Source organism: Aricia agestis, chromosome 18 (genome assembly GCF_905147365.1).
Source record: "Aricia agestis chromosome 18, ilAriAges1.1, whole genome shotgun sequence".
Classification (NCBI taxonomy): Eukaryota; Metazoa; Arthropoda; class Insecta; order Lepidoptera; family Lycaenidae; genus Aricia; species Aricia agestis.
The window spans coordinates 7,612,230-7,625,619 of record NC_056423.1 but is presented as its reverse complement, the minus strand read 5'-3'; the positions used below and the strand labels follow the sequence as shown (position 1 = coordinate 7,625,619).

General features: G+C 38.3%; 1 protein-coding gene across 1 annotated transcript in view; it reads left to right on the top strand.

Annotated features, from left to right (window-relative positions):
* The window catches only part of LOC121735979 (F-box/LRR-repeat protein 7), a 77,557-nt gene extending 66,283 nt beyond the window's left edge, over positions 1-11,274 (top strand). Inside the window, exons 6-8 of the mRNA XM_042126987.1 lie at positions 1,558-1,703; positions 9,953-10,126; positions 10,597-11,274. Coding sequence (XP_041982921.1) covers positions 1,558-1,703; positions 9,953-10,126; positions 10,597-10,809 — 533 coding nt within the window. The 3' untranslated portion in view covers positions 10,810-11,274. The remainder of the gene's footprint in view (positions 1-1,557; positions 1,704-9,952; positions 10,127-10,596) is intronic.
* The last annotated feature ends 2,116 nt before the right edge of the window (positions 11,275-13,390 follow it).

Sequence of the window (13,390 nt, the reverse complement as noted above, 5' to 3'; positions counted from 1 at the left end):
CGATTTAGATCTAGATTTCTTTCGTCATTGCTTTGTCATTTTAATATTCATGTCATACTTAAGTCACAGTTCTGTGGACAATATAATATTTTGTGCATGACAGCTGTACTTGTTATAATAGATGAGTACAATGATGTACGAAATTATAAAGTAAACAGCTTTGTCATGAATTATGCCCACATAACACATTGTATGTGTCTCATAAAAATTGCTTAATAAATCAAGCGAGAAACTATTTTTCGTCTCCAAAACATCAATGAATAGGGGACAAAGGATTTTCCGGGTTCCCATCATTTGGCCCTCGGGCATCCATGTACAGTGATCGATTATATTGCGTGACGCGCAATATACTAAGTACAGTCCCATTTGTTATTTCAAGCGTGTCAATTCGTAGTTTTGGGCCTAGTTGGGTAGCTTTTTTCTTGTTAGGCTTACGGATCCAATATTAGTTGTATTTTCTATGGACGTGCGTTGGTTGGGACGTCCATCCATTTTTGACTTTTACGGGCATTGATGTTGCAATACACTTGCTTGCTTTGTTTGCTGTATAACAATTAACAATGTTATGTGTGTTACATGGAAACTGGTGGTAGGCATCATGTAGACTTTCAGATAATATTTGCAAAAAAATATTTTGAATAAAAAAAAATTAGTTTTAGTTTGAAATTCTAAAACACATAACATTGTTCATCGAACGACATCAACGACATCGAAAAGAACGATAACTTATGAAGAAAGGTGATTCTGGCAGTCTATTTAAGTATGTATGTATTTAGTATAATATTATATATCCTCACAACGGCAAAAGTACTAGTCAGTAGTCTGATTTTAAAAATGATTTGTCAATAGGCAAGTAATGAAGCCGCGGGTGTCATAGCCTATCCTTTTTCAAAATGATGTAATTTGTACGTAGTTGGGTTTAGCGTTTTAGAGGTTTTAAACTTATAACTTCTTTTGAGTCAGTTACTTTTTAGTGCCTAAAAGAGGCATGTTATAGGTTTGACGTGTGTGTGTCACGACACATAATATGTCGTGGCATGGTAGCATCCAAACGACTGGACCGATTTTGTTCGAGTATTTTTGTTTGAAAGCTGGAATGATTGAGTGTTTTTCACCATAAACAAAAATGGAGCCCTAGAACAAATTTTGTTTTATTACAACTATCAAGCAAATTTTTTGTGAGTAGCTTCATTTCGATAAGACGAACAACATTTTTATTTGCGAAAAATCTCGAAAGTAGCTAACAGAGATAGAAAGGATTTCATACTTTGAATTGATGGTCCTAAAATATGGATTGTACTATTTGTAGGAAAATGTTACTCTTAAATTAAATAACTATCAATATAAAAAAAAAAAAAAACGGTTTGAGTATTTCATAAAAGTTTGGAAGCAAGTTCAAGTGATTTCAACGGTTCAATATTTAGCATTTTGATTCCTGACAATAATTGCAGTTGGAGTTTCGGCAAACTTTTGTAAACTTATTACTTTTTTTTACTCAGTTGCTTTTCCATAGTATGATGTTTCGATGATGTGTTAATATTTTAATGTTATCCACAGATGCGGGTGTAAGATGGATACCGTCGTACTGCGCGCTCAAGGAGCTCAGCGTGTCCGACTGCACCGGCGTCACCGACTTTGGTCTGTACGAGCTGGCCAAACTCGGACCAGCCCTACGATACCTGTCCGTCGCTAAGTGTTCACAGGTAAATAACTTACTAATATTAATTAAGTAAATTAAGAAATTAAAAAAAAAACCCACCAAATAACTTTAAAAAGTAATGAAATAATATATTTTACTGACTTTAAGTTTAAATAATTCCTAAGTGTAAAGTGATACTTTAGTCCATAATTGTTGTCACGGTGTGTCGGGGGGCACACCGTGACAACAATTATGGGGGGGGGCATCTTTTGCATTTTGTATCGCACTGATTGTCTCGATTCGGTTCGCTGTGCACTGACCCTTAAACTATAATGTTATGTGAAATCAAACATCTACATTAGCGGTCCCCCGACACACCGTGTCAACAATTGTGGACTAAAATATCACTTTACACTTAGGAATTATTTAAACTTAAAATCAGTAAAATATATTATTTCATTACTTTTTAAAGTTATTTGGCGGGGTTTTTTTTTAAATTTCTTAATTTAATTTTATTTCATGCTTTTTAAACGTGTGTTGGTTATAGTGCAGAATAATTCCTATCAACAGGATCATATTATATCCTAATGAATACCATCTAGGAATGTCCTTTTTAACCCCCGACAAAAAAGAGGGATGTTATAAGTTTGACGTGTCTGTCTGTCGGTCTGTCTGTCTGTCTGTCTGTCTGTGGCATCGTAGCATCCAAATGGGTGGACCGATTTTGATCTAGTTTTTTTTGTTTGAAAGCTGACTTAACTGAGAGTGTTCTTAGCTATAGTTCATCATCATCAGCTTGCTCCGTGCTGAAAAATCGCGGTTCATCTGGTTCGTGAAGGGCTGTTTTTTTTTAAAATGAGATTAGGGGGCAAACGAACAAACGGGTCACCTGATGGAAAGCAACTTCCGTCGTCCATGGACACTCGCAGCATCAGAAGAGCTGCAGGTGCGTTTCCGGCCTTTTAAGAGGATATAGGGTAATAGGGGAAGGTAGGGATGGAAAGGGAACGGAATAAGGGAGGGTAGGGAAGGGAATAGGGAAGGGGATTGGGCCTCCGGTAAACTCACTCACTCGGCGAAACACAGCGCAAGCGCTGTTTCACGCCGGTTTTCTGTGAGGACGTGGTATTTCTCCGGTCGAGCCGGCCCATTCGTGCCGAAACATGGCTCTCCCACGTCAAAATGGTGACATTTATGACTAAAATATCACTTTACACTTAGGAATTATTTAAACTTAAAGTCAGTAAAATATATTATTTCATTACTTTTTAAAGTGGTTGGGCGGGGGTTTTTTTAAATTTCTTAATTTAATTTTGGATGAGGCCGTCAATATGAGTCCAAACATGAAACCTCAACTTTGGGTTCCTATGGAGCTCGGCTCCTATAGAATCCAGGTGATGCTGTAGTAGCAGCATGCAAAAATTTATTGGTTATCTACGTCTTACTAGTTGTCGCAATTAAAATGAGCCCAAACACGAAACCATTGCTCTATGTTGGTGAGGAGTTGGGTATCCTATTGATTACCAGGTTATGCTGCAGCACCAGGTCAACTTTCCACTAATGTATAAATATTCATAAATGTCACGAACTAGAATGCAATAAAGCCCACCAAACGACTGCAAGTTGCTAATCGGCCCTTCACGAACCAGATGAACTGCGATTTTTCAGCACGGAGCAGGCTGATGATGATGAACTATAGCTAAGAACACTCTCAATATGCTTTCAAACAAAAAAAAACTAGATCAAAATCGGTCCACCCGTTTGGATGCTACGATGTCACAGACAGACAGACCGACAGACAGACACTTCAAACTTATAACGTCGGGGGTTAAAAACAAGATGATTTGCTTGCGTTGCGCCAAAATTCGTTCGTGAGGGAACCATATAATTTTCTGGAATAAAAAGTATCCTTCCCTTTCAAGTCCTTTCCCGGGACTCAAAGTCTCTCCATAGCACAGCAAAATCGGTTCAGCGGCTTAGGCGTCAAGAGGTAACAGACAGACAGACTGAACACTTTCGCATTTATATATTATATTATATATTAGTATGGATACAATATATTAAGTATTTCTGTGTGGTTCGTATTCAGTCTTCATGCTCCACTGAACCGATTAAGATAAAATTTGGTATTTGAATACTTTAAGAAAGGGACAAGGACATACTATACGAATTTCGGCGTAATGAAATTGCGCCCGTCATGACATTTATAATTCTAATGACGTGTCATTAGAATTATAAATTATAATAGCCCGGTTAGTTACCTCAGGCTGGCTTCTCACGGCGTGTGATATCACAAGCCGCGCCGCGCCGAGCCAGCTATTACGAGCGAGCACGAGCCACAAGCGAGCACGAGCCACAGGCGAGCACGAGCCACCACTTCTCACGGCGCGTTATATCACAAGCCGCGCCTCGCTGACAAACATCCAAGTAAAATTAAACTTTATTAACACGATAATAGATATCATTTTGCTCTAAGTCACTACGTTAAATCAGTAAATTTTAATGAAATACAACTTTATTCACTAGGCGACTAGGTTGCATTTCAATCTATGTCGCTAATTTTATTATATTAAGTTTAATTCCTTTATTTTGATAACAGATGCCGCTGCTTGGCGGCTACATCGCGCTATAGCTAGCACGAAGATATTTGTTATAGGTATAAGGTGATTAAATAGTAGCTACTACTCACTAGTAGTGTACATAACTAGTATGTAGTTATTTCCATTCACACTCACTCTTTAAGCCAGAGCGATTTTAGCCAGGGTAGCCGTACAGACGGATTTCGTGATGTTGTGCTCGAACAGAAGCGTCATTCTTCCACCAGTACGAGTGAAAACATAATAATAATTATTATTGTGAAATAAAAAAGTAGTATAGCATCACGGGGAACTGGGAAGGTTTTGAGCAATTATTATTGTTCGGAATCGTACATCCTGCAAGCTTTCGTCATCATTCCACGCGAAAAACATACCATCATCAATCGTCATCACCTTGGTGAGTGGCAGTCTTCCACCGTGCATTTTTTGCGTAACATCCTACCATGCACTGTAAAACTCAGGAATGAACTGCCACCAGTATTTGAGGACCAATACACGCCATAGGAATTTAGTCCCAGCCCCCAGGGTATCCCACCCTGGGACTTAAATCCCTCTGGCGTGCCGCGTGATAATTATTCTAGAACACCAAGAATGAGTGTAAGTGAAAAGAGTTTTATGTTAGTTAATCACCTTACACCTATAATAAAAATCTTCGTGCTAGCTATAGCGCGATGTAGCCGCCAAGCAGCGGCATCTGTTATTAAATAAATGAATTACACTTAATTTAATAAAATTAGCGGCATAGATTGAAATGCAACCTAGTTGCCTAGTGAATAAAGTTGCATTTCATTCAAATTTACTTATTTAACGTAGTGACTTAGAGCAAAATGATATCTATTTTCGTGTTAATAAAGTTTCATTTTACTTGAATTTTTGTCGGCGTGGCGCGGCTTGTGATATCCCGCGCCGTGAGAAGGGGTGGCTCGTGCTCGCCTGTTTGCTCAAGCCGCGCCTTTGAAGTTACCGACTTTCATCGGATCGGGACGCTCCTGCACGAGCCGCGTCGCGCCACCCCTTCACACGGCGCGTGGCTCGAGCGGGCGTGGCGCGGTTCGTGGTAGCACGCGCCCTGAGAACGCAACCACGCCACCACTTTCTTCGGGCGCGTGGCTTGAGCTGGCGCGTGATATAAAACGCGCCTGCTCGAGCCAGCCCGAGCCACCCCTTCACACGGCGCGTGGCTCGAGCGGGCGCGGCGCGGCTTGCGATAATACGCGCCGTGAGAAGGCACCATTATATATAAAATTCTCGTGTCACAATGTTTGGCCGCGTACTCCTCCGAAACGGCTTTACTGATTTTAACCAAATTTTATAAGTATATTCAGTGGGTCTGAGAATCGGCTACTGGGTACTTTTTATATTGATAAGTGCATATTTTGTTGAATAAATAATAGTAAATTATTAAAACTCGAGACTGACGGCGACCATTGTTTGTGGGACGGGATAGCGATGGACGTTGTTATGGTAACATACTTATTTAGTCACCTCAATAAAATAATATGATCGTCGAAATACTTGATATGGCAAAGCAATAATTTAAGTGGTCGTTGTTTTGGTATGGGAAATTAGAAAAGTCACATGATCGTCAAAGACCGCAGACCGCAGAATACGTGGGAGAGCCATGCTTCGGTACGAATGGGGCGGCTCGACCGCAGAAATACCACGTTCTCACAGAAAACCGGCGTGAAACAGCGCTTGCGCTGTGTTTCGACGAGTGAGTGAGTTTACCTAAAAAAAAGTTAGCTATTCAGGGTAAGTTAGCGCAGCGTAAATAACTTTACTAGTTATTTACGCTAGCGGTTAAATTTAGATTATTTTGTAAATATAATTACCTAAATAATTTCTCATAATATCGGATAGTTTCGGCTTTCCCAAACTGGCGACGCCCTAGGGCGAAGCCTCTACCCAGGCCAATCTAAATAAATTAGAGCTACGTAGGCACATTGTGTGGGAATTCATTAATTAAATCCCTACAGTATCGTATTAAAATAAGTTTGAAAAGCCCTAACTTTTAATATTAACCTATGAGAGCGCGCATTTTGTGACGCGAGTGTGCGCGAGGTCACGAAAAATTAAAATTTGATTTTTTTATCCCTTTCCTTATTGGTTCTTGCATCTCAGTAGCTTCCAAACTTTTCTTCTTGTTTCCTCTACAAGATTTTTGAACCGTGGGTATCCCTTTAGGAGTGAATACACTCATGAAAATATGCATACTTTTGGTATGCATTTATCTTTCTAAGTTTAAAAATCAGCAATTTTCATTCAAAAAAACCTTATCGCCAAAGCACTTTTGTGTGAATGTGAATTATAAATTACGTGTGCATCACGTAATTAGTAATAGGTTAATTGAAGGAAATCATTTAACTTCTCTACGTGCTAACTTCTAAAGTCAATTTAACCAACAACTTCACAGTTATCAACTTTTAACTACATACTTCCACTCGCTCGCACGCTTAAACGGTTGTTAATTGTTGTAATGATAGACCTACTACTGGTAGTATTTGATTACGTTAGTTAGGTAGAAATAGATAGGAAATAGCCAAATACCTTAGAGCCAGGCCACACGGTGCGTTGCGTCGTCGCAACACAAATAGTCGACCCATAATACATAACTACTCCATAGATGGCCATAATTTAGAAAAAGTCTTCACTATTCGTGACCTTGGGGTTATATTGGATGCCAAGTTGACGCTGGACACTCATGTAGATACTATTTGCAGTAAAGCTTTTAAGATGTACGGTTTTGTATTAAGAGCTAGTAACGATTTCAAACGACCTTGTACATATCTATATTTATACAAAACCTTAATTCGCTCACAACTAGAATATGCTTCATGTATATGGGATCCGATGTACGCAGGATACTCACACTACCTAGAAAAAGTGCAGAAAAGTTTCTTACGTTGTGTGCAATATAAGTGTCGGTTATACTACCTATCGTACCCTAAGTTACTAGAAAAGTATAAATTACTAAGCTTAAAATGTAGAAGAATGCAACTTCAGATGATGTTATTGTATGAAATCTGCCACAATAATTATGACTGTATCGATATTGTAAATGACCTTAGTTACAGAGTGCCTCTCAGAACACACAAAAGAGCTTGTCGTGCTGCTTCTGAAGTATTTGCGACAAGATTATCACGTACTAATGCAGGTCTCCGTGCACCAACTAATCATATGCTTGCCTTATACAACAGACACTTTAACCATATAGATATTAATGCCAATAAAGCCACTGCTTTTAAAAAACTGCTCTCAGAGGAACTCTCTAAAATAAATATCACTAGTGTCACTTAATGATAAAACTGTATTGTTAAGATATTTCGCGAAATATTCGTGCGTAGTGTGTTAAACATATACAGACACAGGATACGGCACCCTAGTGGTCATCGTTACCGATCCCAAGATCTCAATAATATGTCGTAGGGCTAGGGTGCCACACACTCAAAATACGATGATAAACACAATTAGCACACATATAAACTCAAACAAACTCTCACATGTCTTACCGCAGGTATTGTGCACTTACACGTGTTATTAATTTGTGCCTACATATTGTATATTTTTTAAAAATTTATATAAAAATAACACATGTTATCTTAATAGCCTTAGTTACTGATCCCATGACCTCGAGTCGCAGGGCTAGGGTGCCACACACTCATAAATGGCAAACCAAGGTACACATAACACAGACAAACGCATAGCTTTGATTGTTAACTCCTAGTAATTAGGTATTACTTTAAGAGCTCACCTGACTCTAAAAATCAAACATCGTCCCTCTCTCTTCACACTCACGCCCGTCTTTCATATGCCAGGTGAAAAAGGACGGCGCGGAATCATCGTCGAGTTAGTTTTACTTGAATAAAAGACGAACTATAATGATTATGAAAAAAGTGTTTTGAGCAAATTTAGGTTTTATCAATACCTTTTAGATATTAAAAAATATTAAAGAAAAGACAGCAAACTTCGAAGATCCAAGCAAAAATGTGTCTAAAACAAGGTCTATGTAAAAATGAAACTATCGAGCATTTTTTGAGTAATCGTGTTTTCGTCTTGAGCATTTAATCTTTATGAACTGAAGTTATTTGTGTCAAAAAATCTGTTTTCTAGACCTTACAGATTTTGAGATCTAGGTTAAAGTATGTAGTCAAGTTAGGGTCACATGGGCTCTTAAACTGTTAGATCCTGTAAATCTTTTCGTTTTATTTGATACTAGAATTTGTTTAGTTGTCTGGCTTTGATCTTGTAATAAGCATGTAAAAATCAAAAGCAGCCTTATACGTTATTACTTAAAGTAATTTTAATTAACTACATGATACTAAATAGGTACTGTTTGTAAACTAGATTGATCTCGCATACGGCACCCTAGTGGTACTTGTCACTGATCCCAAGACCTAATGTCGTAGGGCTAGGGTGCCGCCTGCTAATCAATCAAGGTTAAAATCTCAACTACTTATAATTAAACTTAAATAACATTTTACATTTTATATATGTGGTAAATGATGTGGATATCACAATTACTTATATGTATAGAGTAAGACTGTGTGTAAACGTATTTTATATTGTGATATTGTTTTTTTACCCTAATAAACAATAAAAAAAAAAAATATTTTGACGCATAGCCGGCCACACGGGCGCTGCGCCATCGCAGCGTTATTACAAACTACGAAGTCTTAAGGTCAACACCCGCTTCGTCTCGGGGGCAGCTGTCCGTTATGCTGCGTCGTCGCAACGTAAACATTGTGTGCGTTGCGACGACGCAGCGCACCGTGTGAACACCTTATTTGAATGTAAAACAACGCAACGGCAGCGCTGCGTCAACGCAACGCTGACGCAATGCGCCTCTTACCCTTCGTACTTTATGTACACTAGTAGCAAAAATATTTTTACGTTAAAAGTGAATTCGATTTTTTGAGAGTGCTTCATTTTGCGAAGCGTTGCTGTAGTTTAAGCATTCATCATTAAGCATTATGCCATATAATATAATGCGCTCTAGTGCTGCAATTGGAAAGCACACATTTTCGCAATACGAATACGAATGCCTTTCGCAGTTCGCACAGCTGTCAAATTGCTCACGTCAAAGGGGTTTGTTACGACAAAGTTGGTGCGGTTGGCTACCCTTAACACGTTTCACTGCGTTTAGTTGTTTATCGCGACGTAATAAATTTTTTCTTGACGTTGCCACCCACTTCCTGCCTCGAACACGACATTTTGTTGCGACAACGCTCTTCACGTTTAAGCCTGGCTGTAGCATAAGGCACCCTCCATTTATTGTAACTTTTATTTTATTTTAATACCTTTTACAACACATTAATTTTCATCATTCACGTCTCATTGTAACTACCACATTTTTGTGAATAAACGACCTCACTCTCTTTATTCTCAAATGTAAAATTCTCGCGTCACAATTTTAGGCCGCGTACTCCTCCGAAACGGCTTTACTGATTTTAACCAAATTTTATATGCATCTTCAGTGGGTCTGAGAATCGGCTACTAGGTACTTTTTATATTGATAAGTGCATTTGTTGAATAAATAATAGTAAATTGACGGCGACCATTGTTTGTGCGACGGGATAGCGATGGACGTTGCAATGGTGACATACTTATTTAGTCACTTCAATAAAATAATTCGGCCGAAATACTTCATATGGCAAATAAACGTTTGCCGGGACAGCTACTATTATTAGTTATGTTATATTATTCTATTCTTCTCCAGGTGTCAGACTCGGGTATCAGCACGCTGGCGCGGCGGTGCTACAAGCTGCGGTACCTCAACGCTCGCGGCTGCGGCGCGGTCGGCGACGACGGCGCGGAGGCGGTCGCGCGCGGCTGCTCGCGACTCCGCGCGCTCGACCTAGGTGCTACTGATGTGTCGGAGACTGGCTTACAGGTGAGTTACGTCTCCAGGTGTCAGACTCCGGTATCAGCATCCTGTCGCGGCGGTGCTACAAGCTGCGGTACCTCATAACCTCAACAGGTGAGTTAAATCTCCAGGTGTCAGACTCAGGTGTCAGCATGCCGGCGCGGCGCGACCACACCGCGCGGCTGGTTGCGACTCCGCGCGCTTGCAGGATGATTTTCTGTTAACACAGATACTTATTCAAGAGACGTTAAATGATTCTAACTTAATTTTAATTTGACAGAAAATGGAGTTCCAGTTTTCACACACTTACGGAAGTATGCTAGAGCATAGAATGATTTGCGATGCATTTTAAATGAACCATTCAAATTTGGAACAGGCAGCCTAACAAGATATAATATTTCCATTGTCTGGTACCAGTAACCCAAGTTCTTCAAGAACACGGGATTAGACTGACGCGGAGTCAAGCGACCATAGCTAATAATCTTATGTACTTTCAGATTCTAGCCAGATGCTGTCCCAATTTGAAGAAGTTGGCCTTGCGGGGGTGCGAGCTGATTGGCGACGATGGCCTTGAAGCCGTGGCCTACTACTGTCGAGGCCTCACTCAGCTCAACATACAGGATACTCCAGTGACGGTCAGAGGGTATAGAGCCGTGAAGAAGTACTGCAAGAGATGCGTCATAGAGCATACGAACCCTGGATTTTGCTAGACAGAGATGATAAGATTGGATTTCTATAGAAGCGAGTGTAGCGGAAGATGGAGGGAAAAGAGTCCTTCCAGAGTGAGTGAGACAGAAGATTTTAAAAGCGGAAAGATGGCTCCAGATCAAATTTTATTGGACAATAAAGAGTAGATTTTGAGGTGCATATTATTAGTTAAGTTATATTTTATACACATTAACGAACATTCTGTATATTTTAACAAATATTTGAAAATAATCATACAACTTAGACATACAAAGAAAATCTCTAAACACAAGGACATAATATTATACTATAAAGGTCGGAGGTGAAAGGGCAAGATGTCTTCGCTGTGACGTTTTTGGAGAGCTCTTTGTATGATATAATATGATTATTTGACGTTTTGTTTCACATGTGTACACCTTTATGGCGCCTTAGAGGCGCTTTGTAAATATTATATTATGTTGTACAGATTTGGACAAGGTGTTTATATTATGGAAATTGTATTTATTTTAACAAGAATTTATAATATTTCTTATGAGAAAACAAAATTTATTTTGAAACAAATAAAAAATGTAAATTTAAAATATTTCATAAGTAAACAAAATACTTGTAAATGTAATAATATATATTATTTTAATATGGTGCTATACAATTCACTTTTATTTACGCATTCGAATTTGGGAAATCTGGGTGCACGGTAGTGCACCTGCAGAGACAAAAATGTGGCAAATAATGCTATTTATAAAAGTGTTTTCGATGGAGGAAAAAAATATTTTCTGCCTGAAAATTGATTATGCTTACTTTTTGTATTTATTGTACATAATCATAATATTATCTTTATTAGTTTAGGAAGATTTAATAATTAGAATTATTGTAACAATTCCTCTAACTTTGACATTGATTATACAATTAACTATATTACATCTATGGTACTTGAAAATATTTTAAAAGTTTTAAAACAATCGCACATGTTTAAACCATGTCATGTCATGACAATTGACAACACCACAAACTTATCGTTCACATTTGATTACACGTAATGTCGTGTTGACATGAAACGACATGATTTTGACATGCGTAATAAAAGAAAACGACTATTTTCTCTTATTTCCAATTTCTAATAACTATAGTCACAACACACAGATCACAGTTCTATTTGATATTTCTGACCGACACCAATGCCTGGGTTACATGGTGCGTCGTTGGTAAAGTTGCGATGGGTTGATCGTGCCCGTAACTTTGCCTAAGCGGTGAGTGGAGCACCATGGGGTTTTAGTGGCTAGTTCCTCGGAGAGTCCCACATACCCCAGCTGATGTCCCCAATCCGCTGGGGATGCGTAATGCATTTCCCCATGTAAAAAAAAGGGTTACATGGTGCGAGCTGACATGCGAGCAGGCCTAGTCAGTGAGATGCAGCTACTTGCATGGTGTGACCGCATCATACGAGTAACTTTCATGTGCGAGTGGGTCAGTTGCTCGGGTGCGAGTTACTACAACATTTTTTGTTTTCACTATAATGATCCACACAATAATGATATATAATTATTATAAAACGATGACAGCAGCATTAATTTTCATAACTGTACAGCAATAAACATAAAAGTTTTAGCTATATCTCGTTGTTTTACGATACAAGAGGAGGCGATTTGTCAGTTTCCCAACATTTGCGGTTTACCACCTAATAAAATATGGAAATGAAGAGTTTATGACGGTGCCATAAAATTCAGTTTCATAAAAAGTCCAAAATATTTGTGAAAATTGTATATTTTATAAATATGTAAAGGAACTGTATGATATGAATAAATTAATTATTAAAGTTATTTTGTTTTCATTTACTGACTCACGGCAGTCTTTTTATAATAAGTAATTGGAAATCTTTAAACAAAACGTGTCTCATCATTATATAGGGTTCCGTAGTACCGCTAGTTTTTGATCATTTTTATATGGTCAATGAATATACATTTATAACGTGTTTTACACTACTAACAACATCATCTCAGTTACTTTCAAAGGAATTTGAACGAAAAGTTCCTTTATACTTCACCGACTACATTTTTTTAGTTGATCCACTGTTACTCAATAAATTATGAAGTCTTCTTCGCCGTAATAGTTTTCCTTTTCAATTTTAGCATATTCCCTACTTTTGTGACTTTTTTCACATTTCCACATGGCAGGGAGGTACCATAAAAAAATATTTTTTTAAGATTTTATTTTGTCGTCTTTTTCAAAGAAAAAGACAAATAGAAAGGTAACTAAATGCTCAATAGAAATGTAAGAAAGCTTGTGATTTTCCCTCAAAAGGTCCCTTAATATAGGGAAACTCTGTCGTTTTCCAGCCACATGAAAACGGTGCAATTTGAATGTATGTGGTATTTTCTTTTATTAATCTATAATAGGCATGATGACTATTTTTTTTTCTTATCGGTAATTGAAGGACACTTAAAAAATAGAAACATCGTTGAAAGAATGACTCTGATAGCTTAAAAATTCATCAAGATATGACAATTCAAATATCCCATAAAAAAGACCTGCCCGAAACGCTCCATACAAAGTGCTACAAAAGACTGACGTCAGTCTTTCGTAGTTTGTACGCATCGGGAGACAACT